This window comes from Pholis gunnellus, assembly GCF_910591455.1.
Source record: "Pholis gunnellus genome assembly, chromosome: 20".
In the NCBI taxonomy this organism is placed as follows: Eukaryota; Metazoa; Chordata; class Actinopteri; order Perciformes; family Pholidae; genus Pholis; species Pholis gunnellus.
Window position 1 is genome coordinate 5,423,788 of NC_136547.1, and position 23,349 is coordinate 5,447,136.

General features: G+C 42.0%; 2 protein-coding genes across 2 annotated transcripts; both read left to right on the forward strand.

Annotated features, from left to right (window-relative positions):
• Positions 1–542: 542 nt before the first annotated feature.
• LOC306712027 (uncharacterized protein) lies at positions 543–3,973 on the forward strand (the record flags this gene model as incomplete). The annotated part of the gene is made up of 5 exons (XM_079181123.1): positions 543–958; positions 2,441–2,499; positions 3,095–3,178; positions 3,276–3,352; positions 3,838–3,973. The coding sequence occupies 5 exons, from the start codon at positions 543–545 to the stop codon at positions 3,880–3,882; spliced, it is 681 nt and encodes a 226-aa protein (XP_079037249.1). The 3' UTR covers positions 3,883–3,973.
• A 2,204-nt stretch (positions 3,974–6,177) lies between these two features.
• Positions 6,178–23,038, forward strand: LOC306712295 (cullin-1). Its single transcript, XM_079181509.1, has 22 exons — positions 6,178–6,310; positions 13,739–14,169; positions 15,495–15,669; positions 15,767–15,934; positions 16,127–16,177; positions 16,294–16,384; positions 16,646–16,809; positions 16,942–17,104; positions 17,300–17,430; positions 17,749–17,856; positions 17,953–18,059; positions 18,290–18,338; positions 18,664–18,795; positions 18,902–19,019; positions 20,314–20,390; positions 20,657–20,775; positions 20,994–21,099; positions 21,190–21,237; positions 21,488–21,570; positions 21,692–21,797; positions 22,186–22,299; positions 22,531–23,038. Exons 2-22 carry the CDS (start codon positions 14,030–14,032, stop codon positions 22,609–22,611), a joined length of 2,331 nt encoding a protein of 776 aa, XP_079037635.1. The 5' UTR covers positions 6,178–6,310; positions 13,739–14,029; the 3' UTR covers positions 22,612–23,038.
• The last annotated feature ends 311 nt before the right edge of the window (positions 23,039–23,349 follow it).

A 23,349-nucleotide genomic window follows, 5' to 3' on the forward strand; every position in this document is an offset into this window, starting at 1 on the left:
TTAAAGCATAACAAATCCTACTGGACCATTATGGTTGCAACTAACAATTATGTTCATTATAAATTAATTTAATAATTATTTTCTTTAATAATCATGGTCTCTAAAATATCAGAAGACTCATAAAGCTTCTCTAAAATTCTAATTATTCAGTTTATTATCATAGAAGAATATGAATAGGCCTACATCCAGCCTTAAAAACAATTTAATTGTCTAAATTGAATAACAGAATTATATTATTTTAATGCCCCTAAAGCCAGTTTATCGTCTGGTTACCCTAAAATTATCCTGTATTTTAGTTTTGTTTCTTTTTCTTTTATTCTAATGAAACCGTTCCTCCTCATTTTTGGCGCAATTGTCTTTTATTTTGAAACTTCTCCCTTGAACTCCCACCTTGTGTTCCGTTTACCTTGACACTTCAGTTGCTCTGACGCAACGTCCATAGCAACCCAGCCACTGATACACCTGTGCAGGTATTTAATCGATATTATTCACAAGATGACGTCTCTTGTTTATGAAGACAGAACGTCACTTTGACTTAAAACATGCAAGCCACAAAAGTGATCAAGTCAAAGCCGGTGGAGGCCACGAGGAAGACGCTCGAGGGAACCAAACTGTTGACGGTACGGCCGCCGGTTAACGGAGCACGGAATGAACTCAGAGTTCCGGTTGTGCGTAAAAGTCGCGCGGCGAGCTGCCCGAGGTGTCCGCAGCAGGACCGGTGTGAGAGGAACACCGGAGCCCTGCAGGGCACCGCGTTAAACCCGAGCTGTGAGAGGCGGTCCAGGTCCAGGTCCACCGCCCCGAAGACGACCACGAACCCGGACTACCGGAGGGCGACCATCAGCAGCTCTGTGAAACGCGCGGCCGTTACCCCAAAAGGCCGGGAGATGAGCGCCTGTCCAGGGCACAGGGGGGAGCAGCAATGGGTCCAGGCTGAGACGAGACCTGCACGTGAGAGGTGAGACAGAGGAGACGTGCGTCCGAGAGGTCCTGTTTGATACTGCTGACATTACTTGTTTGTAAGTCACAAAGAGACACAAAACAACCAAAAAGAGATGCAAAACAACTACAGAGGCAAAAGGAGACACTAAACAATTACAAAGAGACTCAAATTGACCACAAGGATATGTTAAACAACCAAAAACAGACACAACTACAAACTACAACTACAAAACAACTGAAAAAGACACAAAACTACCAAAAAGAGACATATAACTACTACAAACAGATGCAAAATTACCAAAAATAGACACGAAACAGCTACAAATAGATAAAAAATGACCAAAACACGACGTATAAAAACCACAAAGAGACACAAAATGACTGAAAAGAGACACAAACCATCCAAAAAGAGACGTATAACTACTACAAAGATTGAAAATCGAGACGCAATCAGGACGCAAAGATGTAAATCGAGACGCAAAGAGACACATAAAGACCACAAAGAGACACAAAATTACTAAAAAGAGATGCAAAACAACCAAAAAGACCTAAACAATTACAAAGAGAAGCAAATTGACTACAAGGATATGCAAAACATCCAAAAGAGATGAAAAATTGTCAAAAAAAGACCTAAAGCAGCTACAAAAAGATATAAAATTATCAAACCAATATGTAAAACTACCAAAAAACGACACAAAGAGACACAAAATGATAAGAAAAGAAAAGCAAAAAGACCGAAAAGAGACACAAAACGACTACAGAGATACAAAATGACTACAAGAGACACAAAACCACCTTAAACAGACACAGTACGACCATGAACATGGTCGAGCAGGGGGCCCCTTTACATGTCTGAGCTCAGGGGCCCATTGTCTCATAATCAGTCCGTATTCGAGTCTTCCTAAAGCGTAAAACAGCACATTTAGAGAGTGTGTGAGAGTCTTGCTATAAAGCGCAGGTGTGCTGTCCTCAAGTATCCGTCTTCCTGCTGCTGACTTCTGACCATCTGTTGTGGAGGATTAGTCCCTCACTAGTTACCCGCCCCCACACACACGCACACACACACACTGCCACAACAGACCTGCAGGTGAATGTCCACAAACAACACGACGGTTTGTTCCACTGTTTATACCGTGTGACGATATCGTTGTTTCTCCACCTGTCAGTGTTCATCTTTTACATTTTTAGATGATAGAAAATGTGAAAGTTTCCTTTATTTCACAAGAGAAACATCAGAAAATAAACACAAAATAAATATTATTTTCTTATCTCTTTCATTTCCCTTGGGGGAAAATTGTCTTTCCTCCATTAACGTGAAAAGCCAATTAAATGTGTTAATTAAACAACTGAAGCAGTGGTTGTAATTTCCTTCTTTGGCTTTTAGGCTTCTCATCTTATGAAATAAAACAAATACAATAAAATATAATTTCTGAATGCCTAAAATGTTCATGTGTTACAACATAGAAGAATAAAACCAGAGTGTGTTCTTCTGTTTCAGCCAGAAAGCTTTCACCGTCATCCCCCCGGACCCCAAGAGAAGAAGAGAGATCCAGAGAAGTGAGTCGTCACGTGAAGCCAAAAATACAAATGCAGTTTAAAGCATACCCTGCTTTATGGTCTGTTTGACTCTAAATGGACCATCATTTACTAAATGAACATCATGCTGTATTAAAGAAGACTTGAAACTAGAGATTGAGACCATAAACTCATGTTTACAATGTTTACTGAGGTAATAAATCAAGAGAGAAGTAGAGTCATTTTCTCATAGACTTCTATACAACCAGAGGAGTCGCCCCCTGGTGGACATTAGAGAGAATGCAGCTTTAGCAGCTATAGCAGCAGCAAAGTTTACTGTTTTAATCATCCATTGTTTTAATTTGGTTACTGAATATAAGTGTTTAGTTGTCTGATAGGAATTGGAATTATATTTGATATTTAACATTAATATTTAACACACTTGGATCCCTTCTCTCAGCATTTTTTATTTACTTAAAAGACTTATTCAAGTCTTTTGTTCCTATTTTTCTTATATTTCTTTAAACTTATTTCTATATATGAACTTAATATAGTTTTAATTAATATTAAGCTTCATATTGCATAATCACTGTTTTCCACGGTTTAATTGTCATGTGGCGTGTGATTGGTTGAGCAGAGGCGGAGGCGGAGCTTGCCGCTTTAGAAGAGCTTCGGCTGAGCAGAGCGATGGCTTATGTCTCCATTGACCCCAGCAGTGTTGGTGAGACACGCACACACACAAAGATCTGTTTTAATATGTTTATTGTTATACATTCATCTCTGTGTGTGTGTGTGTGTGTGTGTGTGTGTGTGAACAGGTGGCTGTTTGAGTCTGGAGGAAGTACGCTTGAAGCAGCAGCAGGAAATGATGGAAGCCAAGAGGAAACAGAAACCGGTCTGAAAACTCATTTACATTCATTCTTTTTTACATTTCATATTAACACAATTCATTCACGTCAGATATTCAAAGTGCTTTACAGGTGAACGGATAAAAGAATCATAAAAGAATACAATAAACAAACAACAAAGGATGAATGAATGAATACATTTCATGCACGCTGGAAATTAAAAATGCTTCAAAAGTAAACAGATCAAAGAATAATTGTATTATAAATAAATAGCTGTGTTCATCACTTTAATGTTGCAGCTCATAAATAATTACTTCATATGCAGCTGGGTAATTTAAACTGTAATAATGAATCACATTTTATTTATTGATAATAATAGTTTGACTCTGAAGACGAGTAATGCAGTAAAATGTTCCTGTAAAGAGTAGCTGAGTAGAAGTATTAAGTGTTCATAAAGTGTACTTTTGGGAGAGGTATTAGTGTGTTAAAGCTAAATAATTCTTAGTGTTTATTTGCTTTGTTGTTGTTTCAGGTGAGGAAGCAGCTGATGGAGCAAACAGAGGTCCTGAAATGCTGAGTCAGCTCTCGTCTCATCTCTTCTGGCAGCTAAACTCAGTCACGCGGTTTTAAACTGGATTAACGTCACATCTCTGAATACTAAGTGTTAATAAAACATGTACAGAAACACACAATGTATACACAAAGAGTGACATACAGGAATATACCTTTTGATTACAGTTGTTTATGTAGTATCATGTATTTTGTATACGAAATGTGTGTTAAATGAGTCTCATGCAACTGTTGATGAGGCTCATGGGAACTGTAGTATTTAGCACCATTAAATACACCAAACTTGATTTGTCAGGAACAAATTTGCAGTCAAGTATTTGGACAAAGTAGTAATGACTCAATTTTAAAGATACAAGTACTTGTGCAAAAGTAAAATGTACTTACAGCTTCAAAGTAAAAGTACTCACTATGCAACATGTAAGCAGCATTTAAATATTGCAGCCGGCTGCAGTAAATCTAATTTTACTCATTTTATAAATGTTTTAATTTACTGTATAACTATATATTATATATAAATGTTCCTCTGAAATGTTGTGGAGTTAAAGTATAAAGTAGCATGAAATTAAGATGCTGATTAGAGACATTATGCACCGTTTAAATCTGGAAAAAATGTGTTTTACTATCCAGGGAACAGAACGTAGATTTCACAAAGTGTGGCGTCCCTCCTGTCATATTTATAAATGTTCTATTTTTCTGGACTTACTCTTTCTGTTAGTATTAAGGTATTTTACAGATATTTTCTCCGTATTTTAACTGTATTTTTCCACAACTTCAAAATATTTTATTATTTATTATATATTTAAGTTGACAATCAATAAAAAAGACCTTTGAAAGAAAATACAATTACTTCAGTATTGTATTAAATACAATAGTTGAGTAAATGTACTTAGTTCCACTCCACATTAAAATGTTTAGAAGTGTTGTTTAGTTATTTCGATAAATATGTTGTTTTCTGTCTAGAAACACAGATTTTCTTGCAGAGAAACTACTTGAAAATTACAAATTTACTATGTTTTGGTCTTATATTGTTCCGTATATGGTCATCAAATTGTAAATATACATTTTTAGCAATCACAAAAAAAGGCCACCCCTGCCTCAAGGGTTGGTTGTCTAAAGTTTAGAGTTAATAATAATTTTTGTTGTGTTTCTGTCCTTCCTCTCGTCCACCAGCAGAGGTCGCTTTCTGCCTGTTTCAGAGGCAGTGAAGATGAGCACGGCATGTTGTGTAAATGATGACTGACTTGTTCTTGGAGAATATTTGGTTCCTTCTAGGAATAAACTATGACAATATTATGGTCAGAATAGAACTTAAAATACCATAATAGAAAGATAAGGTTACACACAGACAAACACCAGGAACCATCGGTCAGATATCTGTGTTTTTAATAGGGTTTGGGTCCTAATGTGACACCGGAAGTCTTTACATAACACAGATTAAAGGACAAATAAATGTCAGTATCGGGCGTTTTTTCCTCTCTGGCGTGCATAATGAAGATGTCATACTAGGTGACTGAAGCAACCAAATGCGCATGCGTGAGAGATTTAGCAATATTTGTAGTTTGTAGCCATGCTTGTAGTCCAATGGAGACGCCACTCTGTGACGCTGTCGCCGCATTCATGGACTCCTCGTTTGCTCCGATGTTTCAATGCCAATGTACTTATGAGCATATTATATCATAGACAGTGCTTATAAGCGTATTAAATCATGGATGTTAAGTCTGTTATGGTATAAAATAATGCGCCTTATGTAACAAGTCATGTAACATATCTGTTTTTATTTTGTTATAAATTAATCAGCGTATAATGATAATGAGTCTAAGATGCAAAATAAAAAAAATAAAGCAAAGAAAAAATACTTATTCAAGATCATAGTGATGTACAACAACGTTTAGGGAAGGATACATTTAAAAAAACATAAATATATTAATATATTTGAGAACATAACACAGACATGACAATATTATTTTTTGTTGAATTATAATTGTAATTTTGTTTAGACTTCACACTCACTATAGTGTTTTATTTTATTTTATTGCTTATTTATTAATTTTCTACTTTCATTATTTCTCGACTTACTCTTTTATTTTACTAATTTCACTAATTTAAGTTCTATTTTTACAATACTTTTTTTTGTTGAGTTATAATTGTAATATTTTTTTATTATTATTTTGAACTCGTACATAATATTCAAATTATGTACGATAATTATGCACTTCTTGTTGTTGTTGTAACTAACAGCCATATTTCCGAGGGCGCCTGAACGCGGCATGATTCGCTGGCTGCTGGAGCTGATCTTTGTGCGAACGAAGCAGAGCGGTCGCAGTTAGCAACAGTTAGCATCAGGACGAGCAGACACACTCCGAGGACCGCGGTGGAGGAGGCCGATAAATCCACACATACAGCTATAACAAAGTGACAGCGGCGGTCTTAACATGGTAAGGAGACACTTCAGAGTCGTAAAAACTCGGTGGGCGCCATCTTTTTTTATTTTATATAACGACAGTCACAATCTAACGCAAGAGCTAGCAAAGCTAATGCTAAACGAGCTAGCTGGCTAACTGTTTTCCTGACTCATTATTGAGCAGCCCGAGGAAGCTAAAGGCTGCCATTTTACACCAACAAACACGGGCAGTTTGGTCTTTTTACTGAGGCAAAGACCAAGGCCGCTTTTATCCGAAATATACCCCAAAACACTACATGTGTGTCTACATAAAAAAACGGTCCAAATAGATATTGTATTTTGATTTAAAGCTAATCCCCCAAGCTAACGTTACTTAGCTTAGTTAGCTAACAGGCTAATCTAGCCATTGAAGCTAATGCTAGCAGCCAGTATTACGTAGCAGTGTTTGACTGCATTCGCAGCTCGAGCGTTTTTTGGATAATCCCTAACAAAATATTCCCAAAAAAGCAGGTCAATGTACAGCCTCGGTGTGTTTAGTGAGGATTACACATCAAAGAGTCCTAATTTATCTGGAGCTAGTTCCTCCTCGTTATTATTTAACCGGCCTTGTGTCGTAACGTTGGGTGATTTTTAAACCCGACACACTCTTTGAATACCTGTTAAAAACACACACCTGGTCCTCTCCACATTCTAGGCCTTAGAGATGTTGGAGGGGGGGAGAAGGAAGGAAGGAAGCAAGAAAGGACACACGTTTTTAGATAAGACTGAATGATTAGGACCCCTCTGCTGGTGGAAACTATTGTACTCTTTCTCCTTGATGAAAAGGGAAGACAAATACAGTTGTCATAGCAGTTTTGTTCAGTTTAAATCGGCATCCTTTACTTTTTAGTGTGTGAACGCTGATGAGCCAATAATAGTAAAGTAAACAAGACGTGGAAGCCTCGCACTCATGATCAGATACTGTTTTTATCTTCTTTAGATGTGTTGTTTTTAAATCATCTTTCCACAGAGATGTACCACTCAAACCACGTTTTTGTTATGTACTACTAGATGAAAATTCGATATGCAGTATTTTCACACCAACATGTGTATAAATATACATTTTGTGAAAGATCTGATTGTTTTAAGTTCCCACACTCGAAGGAAAGAGTCATGGTAGAAAACAGTCGTTTCCAGGCCTGGAGATATTCTATTTTATTCTATTTTTGTTTCTCTTGAACAATCAGGACTCTCTCTGTTTGCTGCTGACTAGCTTTTAGTCTTTTATAGTTATGATAAAATTGTCCTTTATTTATAAGTGGAGAGGTGGATCTCTGTCTTTGAAGACACGGTCTACTATTTATCAAATGTTTTTAATGTATTTGTAGAGCTTTTTAAAACATACATCTTGTCAATAGAACACTGGCACAAACAAAGTGAACTTTTCAGATTAAAAGAAACATAATCACTTATTATATTTATTGGATGACTTGTGTTAACCGACACATCACAAGAAGGAAAGGTTTCATATTATTTTACAGTCAAATAGCCGTAATATATATGTTACTACACCTGTATGTGCATTTCTTTCTACAATAACCCTTGACATGCAGGGAAACCTTTAATTTCTGTGTTTATATTGAGCTGTGAGGCTGAATTGTACATGTTTAGACACATCTTATCCTCAGAATCAACCTGTTTTTAGTCGGGTGTGTGTGTGTGTGTGTGTGTGTGTGTGTGTTTACAGGTCACAGGGTTTGTTGGGACTTTACATAAGCAAAGAACATCTTTCTTATCTATAAATATGTAAAATTATCATCCTACTGCAGATGCAGACTGGTTCCTTTTTGCATACGGTCGTCTACTTGCATAGAAATTACATTAACTTGGTGTTTGAATGGAAACTTTGCCAGTTTGCAAGCGGGACTTAATAGCAGAGTCTGTTTATTTTGATTACATGTAGTGTTTAAACTGTAAGAATGTGGGGAGCATATTAGGAGTATTAAATACTCAGTGAAGTGTACACAGAGCACATGCTGCACCTGATCTGGTCTTCCTCGACGGCTCGATCACACATGCCGAGTTTAATTAGACGGATGCTTTTCTGATGCTGGCATGCATCAGTCTGCATTAGTGTTGGGCCTCTAGGGCAGCGCTGTTGTCAAATCAGCAATATGTAAACATGCCGAAAGGATGTGCTTGTGCTGTCCTAGCTCCTCCTTTACCCGTCCTAGCTCCTCTTTTACCCGTCCTACCCACACAAGGTGCCGTGAAGATTGTAAAGTGAAGTCTGTGCTCGGCTGCTCTTCTGAATGCCGAGCGGAGCGACAAGAAATCAAAAGCTGCTTACACTAATTAGAACGTCATGTCGTCGTCGCCGCCTAACCCGACCACATGATCGCACGTCAGTGTTCAAGAAGTCATCGTCACCGTGATTCATCTGAGGCCTCATTGCTCCTCATGACTCACCCCCTCGTAGCTTTTTTTTATTAGGTCACAAAAACCAGACTCCCTAAAATTGTTTTGTTATTGTTTGTGTTTGTAAAAGTAGGGTATTGGGTTGTCTGATCGGACCAGGGTAATCAGATGTACCAGATTTTTTTCCCATGAGCGTCTGTCCGTCCGTCGGTCTGTCTGTCTGTGTCTCTCTCGCTCTCTCTGTCTGTCTGTCTCTCTCGCTCTCTCTGTCTGTCTGTCTGTCTGTCTGTGTCTCTCTCGCTCTGTCTGTCTGTCTGTCTGTCTGTGTCTCTCTCGCTCTCTCTGTCTGTCTGTCTGTCTGTGTCTCTCTCTCTCTTGCTCTCTCTCTGTCTCTCTCCCCCTCCACCACTCCCTGCATCCTTCCCGTTCAGACGCGCTTTACTTCCTGGATTGTGGCAACACCTTCTGTTTTACAGTAACAGTGAAGAGTTATTCAGTGTCAGAGGGTAGGAACCTACCAGCTAAATGCAGGTGAGGTTTGTCATCTTGTGGCTGTGGACTGGACTGTAACATTTTAATTCAAACGTGAAGAAATACATCTGAGTTACACACTGGTAACAAGTTTTGAATTTGTTTGTAGCTGTGTGAGGCTGACGGCCGGTTGTAAGCGACAGGATGGCGTGTTCCGGTTTCCCCTCTCTGGCTCCAGTTGGTCTCTCCCACCCCTCCATGGAGAGCTATTTTTAATGATACTGTTTTTTTTGGCGCCAGTAATCATTTAGTGTTGACTGTGATGTCCAGAGGGGATAGTAGTCACATGCACCAGTCCATCTTCCTCCCTCCCAAATACTGATTCTGACACTTCAAATCTGCAGATATAGAGTACGCAACAAATACCAGTGCCCTCTTCTTCCCTTATTTTAAATGTTTTTAGTCATTGTTGTTATTATTAATATATAAGGGAACATGAGGCCGTGTAGAGTCGGTGGCTCGCTGTGACTTATCGTAATTGATAACACTTAGGTTTTGTAAAGAAACTGACAGCGAAATTGTATTTAATGTGAAAGCAATCCACTTCCTCAGTTCAGTATCGATACTTATTTGAAGTCTAAAGAGGAAAGGAGATGTTGTATTTGGCCTCTTCGTCTGTCAACAGGACTTGTTGATTAAGGCCATTTGTTACCTGAAGGAGTAACGTGCCGACAGTGTACTAACCTGTATTAACAGGTCAGATACTGTAGAAGAAGACCTGTACTAACGGGTCAGATACTGTAGAAGACCTGTACTAACGGGTCAGATGCTGTAGAAGACCTGTACTAACGGGTCAGATACTGTAGAAGACCTGTACTAACGGATCAGATACTGTAGAAGACCTGTACTAACGGGTCAGATACATGTAGAAGAAGACCTGTACTAACGGGTCAGATGCTGTAGAAGACCTGTACTAACGGGTCAGATACTGTAGAAGACCTGTACTAACGGGTCAGATACATGTAGAAGAAGACCTGTACTAACGGGTCAGATACTGTAGAAGACCTGTACTAACGGATCAGATACTGTAGAAGACCTGTACTAACGGATCAGATACTGTAGAAGACCTGTACTAACGGGTCAGATACATGTAGAAGAAGACCTGTACTAACGGGTCAGATACATGTAGAAGAAGACCTGTACTAACGGGTCAGATACATGTAGAAGAAGACCTGTACTAACGGGTCAGATACTGTAGAAGAAGACCTGTACTAACGGGTCAGATACTGTAGAAGAAGACCTGTACTAACGGGTCAGATACTGTAGAAGAAGACCTGTACTAACAGGTCAGATACTGTAGAAGAAGACCTGTACTAACAGGTCAGATACTGTAGAAGAAGACCTGTACTAACAGGTCAGATACTGTAGAAGAAGACCTGTACTAACGGGTCAGATACTGTAGAAGAAGACCTGTACTAACGGGTCAGATACTGTAGAAGAAGACCTGTACTAACGGGTCAGATACTGTAGAAGAAGACCTGTACTAACGGGTCAGATACTGTAGAAGAAGACCTGTACTAACGGGTCAGATACTGTAGAAGAAGACCTGTACTAACGGGTCAGATACTGTAGAAGAAGACCTGTACTAACGGGTCAGATACTGTAGAAGACCTGTACTAACGGATCAGATACTGTAGAAGACCTGTACTAACGGGTCAGATACATGTAGAAGAAGACCTGTACTAACGGGTCAGATACTGTAGAAGAAGACCTGTACTAACGGGTCAGATACTGTAGAAGAAGACCTGTACTAACAGGTCAGATACTGTAGAAGAAGACCTGTACTAACAGGTCAGATACTGTAGAAGAAGACCTGTACTAACAGGTCAGATACTGTAGAAGAAGACCTGTACTAACAGGTCAGATACTGTAGAAGAAGACCTGTACTAACGGGTCAGATACTGTAGAAGAAGACCTGTACTAACGGGTCAGATACTGTAGAAGAAGACCTGTACTAACGGGTCAGATACTGTAGAAGAAGACCTGTACTAACAGGTCAGATACTGTAGAAGAAGACCTGTACTAATACCTCCTGGTCTAGGGAATCTGAAATCTGATCCCAGTGCTGCTGCTGCGGTGGTGAAAGGGGAACCTTTTCTTTCCTGGACCACTGGTGAATAGAGAGTTGAGCGCTGTTACTTCGTGCAGTCGGAGTGGCCGCTCGGATAGGTATTGTCTGCCACCCAGTTGCCATGGCAACTGCCGGAGCACCTCCAGGTAGAGATCTGATGAAGAGGAGCAGAAGGCTGAAACTGGTCTGGGGTCAGTGTGGGCCTTCATTGTTATCCAACACACACACAGCCGGCATCCATTGATATCCTGCATGAGCCAGTGCTTTTTTTTAATTTTAGAGTTGTACATTTAATATTGTTACACATTCAATAACGGCACCGTGTTGACATCGTGGTAGTTACGATTGTTCACTCTGTGAAGGTCTTGATGCTTTTAAAAGACGAATAAGATGTAACTGGCTGGTTATAAAGTTAAACTGGACTAATAGTTTAAGGATTAACCAGCTTCTGTGACTTTGTAGGGTTAGGGTTAGTGCCTGTGTTGTCACTTTATTCTCTCTCTCTGTCTTTAGAGTTACTTCCTGTGCTATTACTACTTTCTTATTCCTGCTGTGTGGATATAAATAGGCTTCATGTATCAGGATCACAGGATCTCTCTTTCTAGATGTTGCATAAACCGCTGGTTGTCTTATGAAGTTTGTTCATAAAGAGGTGGCGGGTATCTGGGCGTGGAGAAGACGACATATTTTAGACTTGGTGTGCCTGGAACTTTGTGCTGTGTCATAGCTTTCTCTTCTGCATCAGTGCTTCTCTTTACCATGTTGCCCGTAGTGCTTTGATAACCAGAAAAACGCACCGCAATGTCTGAATAGAAGGATTGTGCTGCACTAGTGTTTCTACAACTGGTGTTCTCGCTTTTGGGAAATAGTTTTGAATGAATGAATGCAGATATGTATTTGCATATTACATTTCTACAGCAAGACGATAGACAGAACATTTTTTATGGTGGTAGAAACTACAGCTGAGACAATTAGTTGATTAACAAAAGAAATGCAACTATTTAGCTGGTTAATTAGTCGTTGAAGTTGCTGCCTCTCCGTCTCATGAGCAACTTAGCTGCCCGTTGATTAATTGTGCGGCGTCAACAGCGACAGGAAGTAAACGGCACGGGTCACTAACAGGCTATTGCGCTTTGGGTCACGTCCTGAGTCTCCGGCCATTAATGGCGGTGAATTGCCAGAGACGGGCGGCTAAATATAGCAGCGCTGCCTACATGTACACAGCAGGTTCTACCAATACAGCCTCCTCTAGTCACTTCTTTAGACTGCAAGGCCTCGCGTTGGTTTTTCTTCTTTACTGAATGATTTGAATGATTCTGTGATGTTAATTTAAACTTCCAGTTTATTTCATGCTGACAACAACAATGTCATATCTGTTTGCTACCTGTGTGTTTTTAAACACAATACAAGACTTTAAATTCGTTTCTCATTAGTTTTATCAGCAGTCTGTCTCTCTCCCTATGTCTGTCTCTCTCTCTCTCTGTTTGTCTGTCTCTCTGTCTCTGTCTGTGTCTCTGTCGCTCTTTCTCTCTTGGTCTCTCGCTCTCTCTCTCTGTCTGTCTCTTTCTCTCTGTCTCTCTCTCTCTCTCTGTCTGTCTGTCTGTCACTCTCTCTTTCTCTCTCTCTCTCTCTCTCTCTCTCTCTCTCTCTCTCTCTCTCTCTCTCTCTCTCTCTCTCTCTCTCTCTCTCTCTCTCTCTCTCTCTCTCTCTCTCTCTCTCTCTGTCTGTCTGTGTCTCTATCTCTTTCTTTTTCTCTCTCTCTCTCTCTTGAAAGACGTTGATGCTATAAACGCGTGGCGTTCACTCAGCCTACCTTCTCCTCTTGTCCTCAGCTCAGGGATGAAATTACAGCTTCTGGTCAATTATCTTAATGATGTGCCGCTGTTGACCTCGCTCATGACCTCGGGCTGGGTGATATATATATATATATATATATATATATATATATTAATACTATTTTGACATCGTAAAATGGCATCAGTGATGCATTTTCCTTATTTTAAATGCTGCATTATGGATTTATGTAATTTTATGAACTCACCAGGTTATTCTAGGTGTCCTATTCTTCATTCGTCATTATATCGACATTACTGATGATTATTTATTAAAGATATAATCGTGTAAATGCTTGTGTGAAAGCACCAGTGGTGAGGGGTACTCTGTAGACGATGGAGAACGGGCACCGTCTTCACCGGACTAGTGGAGGAAACCATGGAGGCGTTGAAGTGGACTAATCTGTTATTAGCTGGGTTACGTCAGGGAGCCAACACCTTATAACTGACCTGCCTCACTGGTCCTATAGTACTGTGGAAAGTGAGTCTTCTCTAAGTGGTTCTAGTATTTAATATAAACCGTTAGTGTCACTGGTCCGCTGTTGATTTTTGTATTGTCGCTTTATTCTGTCTCTCTCTTCCTTCCTTTCTTGGCAATAACACATCAAAATGTGTTTCTTTTTATTTGCAGGTCATCTGGTGAGGAGTGCCACATATTTTTAGGAGGAGTGGCAGACAGACAGCGCCACCCAGGCGTGCAGAGAGGGACTGCACCCCCTGTCTCACAACCCGACGACCAGCTTCCCGAAGCGCCACCGCTACCGCCGCCAGATGGACTGCGCACTCTGAGAGCAGAGCGACCCAGGACAGAAACCCAACAGAGGAGAGGTGCCGGGTGGTGGTGGGGGGGTAGAAGAACGCCCACCGGAGCAGGAAAGGGAGGGGTATCGATCGATCGGTCAGAGGACGAGGACGATCCACGATGTCGTCGAACAGGACCCAGAACCCCCACGGACTGAAACAGATAGGCCTGGACCAGATATGGGACGACCTGCGGGCTGGCATCCAGCAGGTGTACACACGGCAAAGCATGGCCAAGTCGCGCTACATGGAACTCTACACGTATCCTGTCTCATCGGGCGAGGTTGATGCTTTTAAATGTTGCCTGGATTCATTTAGTTAGATAGACAGATACTTTGTTAATCCCGTAAGATACAGGTAAAGCAACTACAGAACCAAGTCTAATCTTTTAAGAACAAAACGTAAACATTCTCATCAGACTTACTCTGTTCCTCAACAGCTGATCCGTCCTAGAGTTTAAGTTCAGACATTGGTTTGTCGGTAGCCATCCTCTCTGTCATGGCCTTCATTCTTAAACCTAAACCTGTTTCAGAGGTAATGAGTTACAACAATAACAACACCCAGCCGGCCAGATTCCTGGAAGCAGGAAACAAACCTTTGCTAATCTGAATAATTCATCTAAAATGTTTTGACTTTATGAAAACGGGAAGTCGAAACTCGTGGATTTTTCAGACACAGTCGCACTAAGTTCATCACCCTTCAACCAATTGAACACACTGCGTTTCTTTCTTTTCTTCTGAGGGGACATTTAGTAGTTTGACAGCCTTCGCTTCCTGTTATGCACCTTTCTAGCACTACAGGATGTCAAGTACGCAATGCACCCATCCGTATAATCTCAGAGAGCTGTAATCTTATCCTGTCCTGCAGAAAAGTAAGAACGGCACTAATTTATATCTGCAATCTGTGAATGTCATATTTACCTTTCAGAGCTTCTGCATCACTCGTCACCAATTATTGCAAGCTTTGTTGTAGTTATGGGGTGATGTTTTTTCATAGAGAAGGGAGGCCATGGTGAGCACATCGTCTTGTCAGTCAACTGTCCTTACTCTCGTCACATGATGCTACTCTGTTCAACCAGGAAGCAATCTCAGATTCAGACTCCTCTGGCTGTATAGAAGTCTATGAGAAAATAACTCTACTTCTCTCTTGATTTATTACCTCAGTAAACATTGTAAACATGAGTTTATGGTCTCAATCTCTAATTTCAAGTCTACTTCAATACAGCATGATTTTCATTTAGTAAATGATGGTCCATTTAGAGTCAAACGGACCATAAAGCAGGGGATGCTTTAGGGGCGGGGCTACACAGTGATTGACAGGTCGACACCAGAGACGTATACGCGTCTCTACGTCACTCCTCCTCGGTCCATATATGGTCACTTCCTGTTCACTGTCCACAAACCGAGTGACGTCACAACTCTACGTTCACTTACAGTATTTTACAATTTACAGTGTTTTCATTTGATGAACGCAGGTGTTGATACGCAAAAAAGGAACTAAATCGTTTTTATTGCTGTTCAAAGGTTCGTAGGAATACCGTCGTCTGTGATGTGTCTCTGTGTTTTGTTCCTTAACCCGTCCCTCAGACATGTATATAACTATTGTACCAGCGTCCACCAGTCCAGCCAGGGCCGCGGCTCGGTGCCGCCAACCAAGCCCTCCAAAAAGTCCACCACTCCAGGCGGGGCTCAGTTTGTGGGCCTGGAGCTCTACAAGCGACTCAAAGAGTTCCTGAAGAACTACCTGACCAGCCTGCTCAAGGTGAGTCCACACACGCTCGTTAGTTTCACTTTCTAGACCGTCAACAGTCCGCATTGTAACCCAATAATCTCTTCATGTCCGTTGTTTCCGCCTCCAGGATGGCGAGGATCTGATGGACGAGTGTGTGTTGAAGTTCTACACCCAGCAGTGGGAGGATTACCGTTTCTCTAGTAAGGTCCTCAACGGGATCTGCGCCTACCTCAACCGCCACTGGGTCAGACGAGAGTGTGACGAGGGACGCAAGGGAATCTACGAGATTTACTCGGTACGTCTGCTGCCGTGAGCTTTAGGGACACGAATGTGTGAAAACTGTTAGTATGTTCGGATCTAATGATTAGCTTCTAATTCTGAATGCTTGAACACTGACGAGTAACAAACACGCAGCCTAAAGTCGTGACCTTTTCTGTTAACCCTCTTGTTCTTCTCTCCGCTCTCCTACGCTGCCGTTTCCTCACAGCTGGCACTCGTGACCTGGAGGGAGTGTTTATTCCGACCCCTCAACAAACAGGTGTGTTGAGCGAGTTGATTTGCCTTTCTGAAAGTTTGGGTTCTCCTTCTCTGCTTTGTTTTGTTTATATGGAACAAAAATAATTGACAGAAGATAAACAAATGTGTGTGTTTCAGGTAACAAACGCTGTGCTGAAGCTGATAGAGAGAGAGAGGAACGGGGAGACCATTAACACCAGACTGATCAGCGGTGTGGTCCAGTCTTATGGTAGGTCGACACACACGGTGAAGGATTACAGAGATGCAACCACACACACATGACAAAGTAGGAAGACTAGTACCTCCTACAACCCCACATCTAAAGATCCGGACTGTCCCTTTAACTATCTCAGAGCGTGCATCTAAACACGGTCATCTTTGACCTCATGCTTTATGTCTCTTAAGTGACTATGACATTATTTGACACCACAGTGTTTTTGTCCTGCGGTCCGTCTCACCTTTGTGCCTCCCTTGTGCCTCGCCTCTCCAGTGGAGCTGGGTCTGAACGAGGAGGACGCCTACGCCAAAGGCCCCACGCTGTCCGTGTACAAAGAGTACTTTGAGTGTCAGTTCCTCACCGACACGGAACGGTTCTACACGCGCGAGAGCACAGAGTTCCTGCAGCAGAACCCGGTCACCGAGTACATGAAGAAGGTACGACGGCCTTTCTACTTCAGCCACACAGTTCTGAATGAACGGCTTGTTCTGTTGCTTTAAGACGTTAAACTGTGAGTGAAGGTGACAAACTTATAATAAATACATGATTTGTGTGTTTTCTTTCCTCAGGCGGAGGCTCGTCTGCTGGAGGAGCAGCGGCGTGTGCAGGTTTACCTCCATGAATCCACCCAGGACGAGCTGGCCAGGAAGTGTGAGCAGGTCCTCATAGAGAAACACCTGGAGATCTTCCACACGGAGTTTCAGAACCTGCTGGATGCCGACAAGAATGAAGGTAAACTTGCATTTTATACTTTTAGTGTCAAAAAGCAACCGAAATGTATTATGTTTTCTTACTAAAGAATAAAACTCCTCTCCGCTCAGATAACGAGGTAGTTTGGTGTTCTTGTTCCTTTTAGCAGAACATCCTGTTTCTTAACGAAGGCAGCACATTGTATGAAGGACTAAAGGTCTCTGTCTCTCCTCTCAGACCTGGGCCGGATGTACAACCTGGTGTCGCGGATCACAGACGGTTTGGGCGAACTGAAGAAACTTCTAGAGACTCACATCCACAACCAGGGCCTGGCCGCCATCGAGAAGTGTGGAGAGGCAGCGCTCAACGTACGGACCGCTTTATAATTCAAGCTCATTTAGGTTTCTGATCCAAACCGCCTGCAGTTTATAGTCGGTTAACAATAACGACGCATTAGATTAACTAACATTACAGGTGTTTGCTGGTGCCATTTGGGTACAAGAATCTTTTTTGTTGACTTTTTTGTAACATTTTAAAAGATGATCCAAGTTCATAATATTGTACGTTCTCTGTACTAAGAAAGAGAGAGTAATGAAGGTCTAGAAGTGGATTTATTGATCAAGAAAAATGCAGGAAATTCAAACAAATATGTCTTAATAATACCAAATCCGTGTGTTTTACTCCAGGACCCCAAAGTGTACGTGCAGACCACCCTGGACGTCCATAAGAAGTACAACGCCTTGGTCATGTCTGCCTTCAACAACGACGCCGGCTTCGTGGCCGCGCTGGATAAGGTCAGCGATCCCTAAACCTGATCCATTAACGTCCGACCAGCCGAGGTCTTCACTGTGACTTTGTCTTATTTAACTTGTTGTTGTGTCTTCTCACAGGCGTGCGGTCGATTCATCAACAACAACGCCGTAACCAGGATGGCTCAGTCCTCCAGCAAGTCTCCAGAGCTGCTGGCCAGATACTGCGACTCTTTACTGAAGAAGAGGTGGGGGAAATCATCTTTATTATTGTAATTTATTTGATTTTATTCAATATGGAGCAAGTTAAATTGGATGAAACGGCCTCTAAAACAACAAGCGAGCTTCAACATGGACAGGAAGTCCTTAAAGTGCTCAGAATAATATCAAGTTTGAACATTTACAGTTTCAAAGGTTTTTGTAGTTTACTAAAGGACACAGATTGATTCCTAAAACACACTTGATGTTGTTTCTGCAGCTCTAAAAACCCAGAGGAGGCAGAACTGGAGGACACACTCAACCAAGTGGTGAGACACCTTGACCTGTGTCACAAATGTACACACTGTGTGTTTGTACTCATGTTGTAGCAGCAGTACTGGATAAAGTACCACTGAACTACTGACCTAGTTACTGGTTTCTCTGCAGCAGAGAACTCTGCTTCCTTTGTTTCATTTAGCAGAACGTGAAACAATAAAAGCAGCTAACCTATAAATGGACCCTGTAGGTTGTACTTGTTGAACAGAACATGTGGAAAGTTGTACTTTTTCATGCACTTGTTTGTGTAGTACATGTAGTATGAAGTGTACTTGGGTTAGGAGTACATTAAGGTGATTTTTTTCTGTCTTTTCTCAGATGGTTGTGTTCAAATACATCGAGGACAAAGATGTTTTCCAGAAGTTCTATGCTAAGATGTTGGCCAAACGTCTCGTCCACCAGAACAGCGCCAGCGACGACGCCGAGGCCAGCATGATCTCCAAGCTCAAGGTGACGCACACGCGTCTGTCCGCACGAAAGCATCCGCTGCGCTCTGTGAGCTGCCGCGTCCTCAAACGTCCTCCGACTGAATCTGTTGTTTTCTGTTCTCGTGCAGCAAGCGTGCGGCTTCGAGTACACGTCCAAACTGCAGCGGATGTTCCAGGACATCGGAGTCAGTAAAGACCTGAACGAACAGTTCAAGAAGCACCTGACCAACTCTGAGCCTCTGGACCGTAAGTGTACACACACGCACACGCACACAGGTAGCTGTCTGGTGTTCTTATAAAGAGACGGAGCTTTTAAAAGCACAAGAAATCATGTTGTGTTCCCAGTTTATCAGGTACATTCAGCTAAAAATGACAGGTTTACCTAATAAACATGCAGCTGAGTTTTTTAGATGTTTCAGATGAATGAAACACTACATTTAAAATCAAATTTAGAATATTTGGGACCACATTTCACTGTTTCCTCCTCCAGTGTCGTTAAAAGATTAAAGTATCTCACTGTGGAATAAAAGCAAGATTCAGAAGACGACGTTATAGTTATACAACGTGTGTTTTAAAAGACAGAAGTGAAGTAAACTCTTCACACACACATACACCTATTGGAAATATATATTATGCCGCTGTGAGATGATCTAAAATTAATAATCTGCTGACAATGACTTCCTGCCATTATGAATCCATATTTAATGTATTCAGAGTCGTATTTCCTCAGCTCTCACTGTGAAGCTTTTACTGCTGCAGGTTTGTCTCTCTGCTCAACTGGTCATTAAAATGATACTTTGTTTGAAGCAGAGTTAGAAATATAAATAACTATCTTTGTAAACAGTTTTTAATTGAACCACTAGATGGCGCTCTGAGGCCGAGAGTAGCCGACGTAGCTGCTTCATAACTTGAGTCTCTTGCTCTTTAATTTAACAATTTCGTGGTCGGCCCTTCGTCTCTCCGCTTCGATGTTTCAGTCGGCGTCTCCCTGTAGTTGACGTTTCTTCTTCGTTTGTATTGTTCGCTCCGGTCGCACGATAACACCGTCTTCATCTCGCGCTGTGTTCACACACTGAGGCTCAGTCGGACATCACACAGACTTCAGAGTGAATAACTCGTGTGGACGTTTGTCTCCTCTCATACAGCTCCTCTGGGTGATGTCCAGATAAGTGAGTGAAAGGGGGAACTTGTGAGAGGATGATTGTGTTTTCTGGGAGTCAAACAGCAAAATTACATTCAGTTTACAGAGTGATATTGTTTTACACTTTTCCATGTCACATGCTGCATGATGTCACCAGACTACATTTATCATTTAACAAACATCACAGGAACTTAGATCATGAGGGGAAATGTGCTGGAGTCCCAAAAACCCAGATGTTAGAATTTACACTGATTGTGTGTGTGTGTGTGTGTGTGTGTGTGTGTGTGTGTGTGTGTGTGTGTGTGTGTGTGTGTGTGTGTGTGTGTGTGTGTGTGTGTGTGTGTGTGTGTGTGTGTGTGTGTGTGTGTGTGTGTGTGTGTGTGTGTGTGTGTCTTACAGTGGACTTCAGTATCCAGGTCCTCAGCTCTGGGTCTTGGCCTTTCCAGCAGTCCTGCACCTTCGCTCTACCTTCTGAGGTATAAATAACTTGCTGTTCTCTCCACAAACGTGGGTTTTAATAACCAAAGTCTGATCCACCGACTGAAACCTGCACGAGCTTCCAGGAACTCCGGCTTCATTCTGTTCCTGTCACTGATGATTGTTGATAACAAAGAGTTTAAACTCCACTAAAGAGAATCTTTAAATCCCTCCTCTAGCAGGAGACCTCACTGAACGCCCCTGAAAGCTCCCTGAACCTCACTTTGAGCTCCGCTCTCCTGTTAACTCTCCTCTCTCTGTGCAGCTGGAGCGAAGCTACCAGCGCTTCACGGCGTTTTACGCCAGCAGACACAGCGGCAGGAAGCTCACCTGGCTGTACCACCTGTCAAAAGGAGAGCTGGTCACCAACTGCTTCAAGAACAGGTGAGTCTGAGTTATATTTATTATCAAAGCGCCGGTGGGGCGCTGTGGAGGCGTCGACACTTTATTACAGCTGTGGTTTTATCAGCTTATCATCGACTGAGACAGTTTATTGCTTCTGTGTCTGGAGCTGCACAACAATCTCAATATGGCCGTCTGCCAGAGTTCATGTGTGTGTTTAAGGTTCATACTCAGCCTGTTGTTGTTGTTGTTGTTTACAGGTACACACTGCAGGCCTCCACCTTCCAGATGGCCATCCTGCTGCAGTACAACACGGAGGACAGTTACACCGTCCAGCAGCTGACCGACAGCACGCAGATCAAAACTGTGAGCGCGACACATCTGTTCATGTCTCCTTACAAGCTGTTCTTCAGCTGCTCTCTTTCTCCACTAACTGACTTCCTGTTTCATCTGCAGGACATTCTCGTTCAAGTTCTGCAGATTTTGTTAAAATCGAAGCTTCTGGTGAGTCAAACAGTTTCTCTGTCGTCTTATGTTGGTCACAAATAACCGCTTCATGTGTTTGTGGACTGAGCGTTTATTCTCAGTAACACACGGTGTTCTTCGGTGTTTGTTGTAGAGTCAACTGGGTTTTTTAATGCGTTGGAAGGAACCGGGAGGACGTTTTCACAGAATAGCATGGCGTGTGTTAAAAAGACATTTCTGTTCAGATCACTCACATCAGCGTCCTCACTGATGTCTGTCTGTCCGACAGGTGATGGAGGACGAGAACGCCAACGTGGACGAGGTGGATTTCAAACCCGACACCGTCATCAAGCTGTTCCTCGGATACAAGAAGTGAGGAGTGTTTCCCATCAAACGTCCCGACGTGTGTCCGGTTTCACAGACGCGGTGCTGGAACTTTCTTTTTGGGGGGTTTTCGTTCAAACTTTCCTTTTTTTTTGTTTCTCCGTCGCAGTAAGAAGCTGAGGGTGAACATCAACGTGCCGATGAAGACGGAGCAGAAACAAGAGCAGGAGACGACCCACAAGAACATCGAGGAGGACCGCAAGCTCCTCATTCAGGTCACCGTTTACTCCTCAATACACACGTTGTAATATCATTTAGGTTTATTTTACACTTTAAACATCAGTCCTCATTGTAACTAACACATTTAACCCTTTTAAATGTTTGTTTACATAATGCCACAGCTGTTTTTTATGAAGAAAAATGTCCCAAACATGTTCCCTTCCTTAAACTTTATGTATAAAATACTATATATTAATATTATCTTCGACTTTCACAGAGTTAAATCTTTTAGAAAACGTCTGGCACAGTTTTTACAGATATCTTTATTTATTGAGAGAGATAATCGTAAACATTCACTCAACAAAAACCCAAAAGTCAGTGTTCCTTACATGGAAATATGTATTAAAAATGTGTGTGTGTGCGTGTGCGTGCGTGCGTGAGCAGGCTGCCATCGTGAGGATCATGAAGATGAGGAAGGTCCTGAAGCACCAGCAGCTTCTGGCTGAAGTTCTGAACCAGCTGTCGTCCCGATTCAAACCCAGAGTCCCCGTCATCAAGGTAACGCGTGATCACGGTTTGTTGTGTCGGAGACGATCAGATTATAATACATCGTTAAAACTACTAATCACATCTCCACCAGTACAGATCATCAAGGATCAGGAACTAGTATTTACTTTACTCTTCATCTTCTTGTCTTTTCATGTTGTTGACAAAGAGAAGCTTTTTGTTTGTGTAGGTCTTTAAGTTGGTGTTCTCATGTTGTGTGTTGTGTCTCCCCCTTGTGGACAGAAATGCATCGACATCCTGATAGAGAAGGAGTACCTGGAGCGAGTGGACGGTGAGAAGGACACCTACAGCTACCTGGCCTGAACGCCGACCTCCCTCCCGCCCGCCGGCTCTCCTCAGTTTTATTTGTTATCTTCATTCTTTTTTTTATTTTATGTCTGAGTAATAAAGTGAGGATCCCTCTGAGCGGCGGCCATGTTGTGAGTGTGTCGCTGATCATGGGACCGCCCCGATATGACAACCAACGGGAGGGAGTGAACTTTCTGCTCTCCCTGCAGCGATGAAGCAACACCCCCTCCTGTCGAGACCGGAAAACCCCGTCTACACGCTCGCCTGTCCCACCGCCCCCATCCGTAGGACTCAAACACACACCTACACACACACACACACACACGCACACACACACACACACACACTTCCTTGTTGTCATATTGTAAATAACAACCACAGACTCTAAGAGGAAAAAAAAAAAAAAGACCCTTACTCCCTCCTTTACATAGCGCAAGCATAATGAATTAGCCTACAGCCAATCAGAGGAGAGCCGCATCCAAAGGTTTCTGCATGCTACTGCCTACCTGCACCACGGTGACCATGAAAAAAAAAAAGATTAAAAAAGTAAATATAAAAGTCGAGTCACTGGGCAGCCGACGCAGTCCACCGTACGATGAAATCAACGCCGGTTCCTGTAATTTAAAAGTCTGCGACGGAGGAAGAGGAAGAGTAGGTGGTGAGTTCACGGCCGCCATGATGCTTCTTTATCTGCTGAAGTTGTTTTGGTTTGAGGTCGGTGGGGTTCATGCAGGAGGCCTGTTTCATTACCCA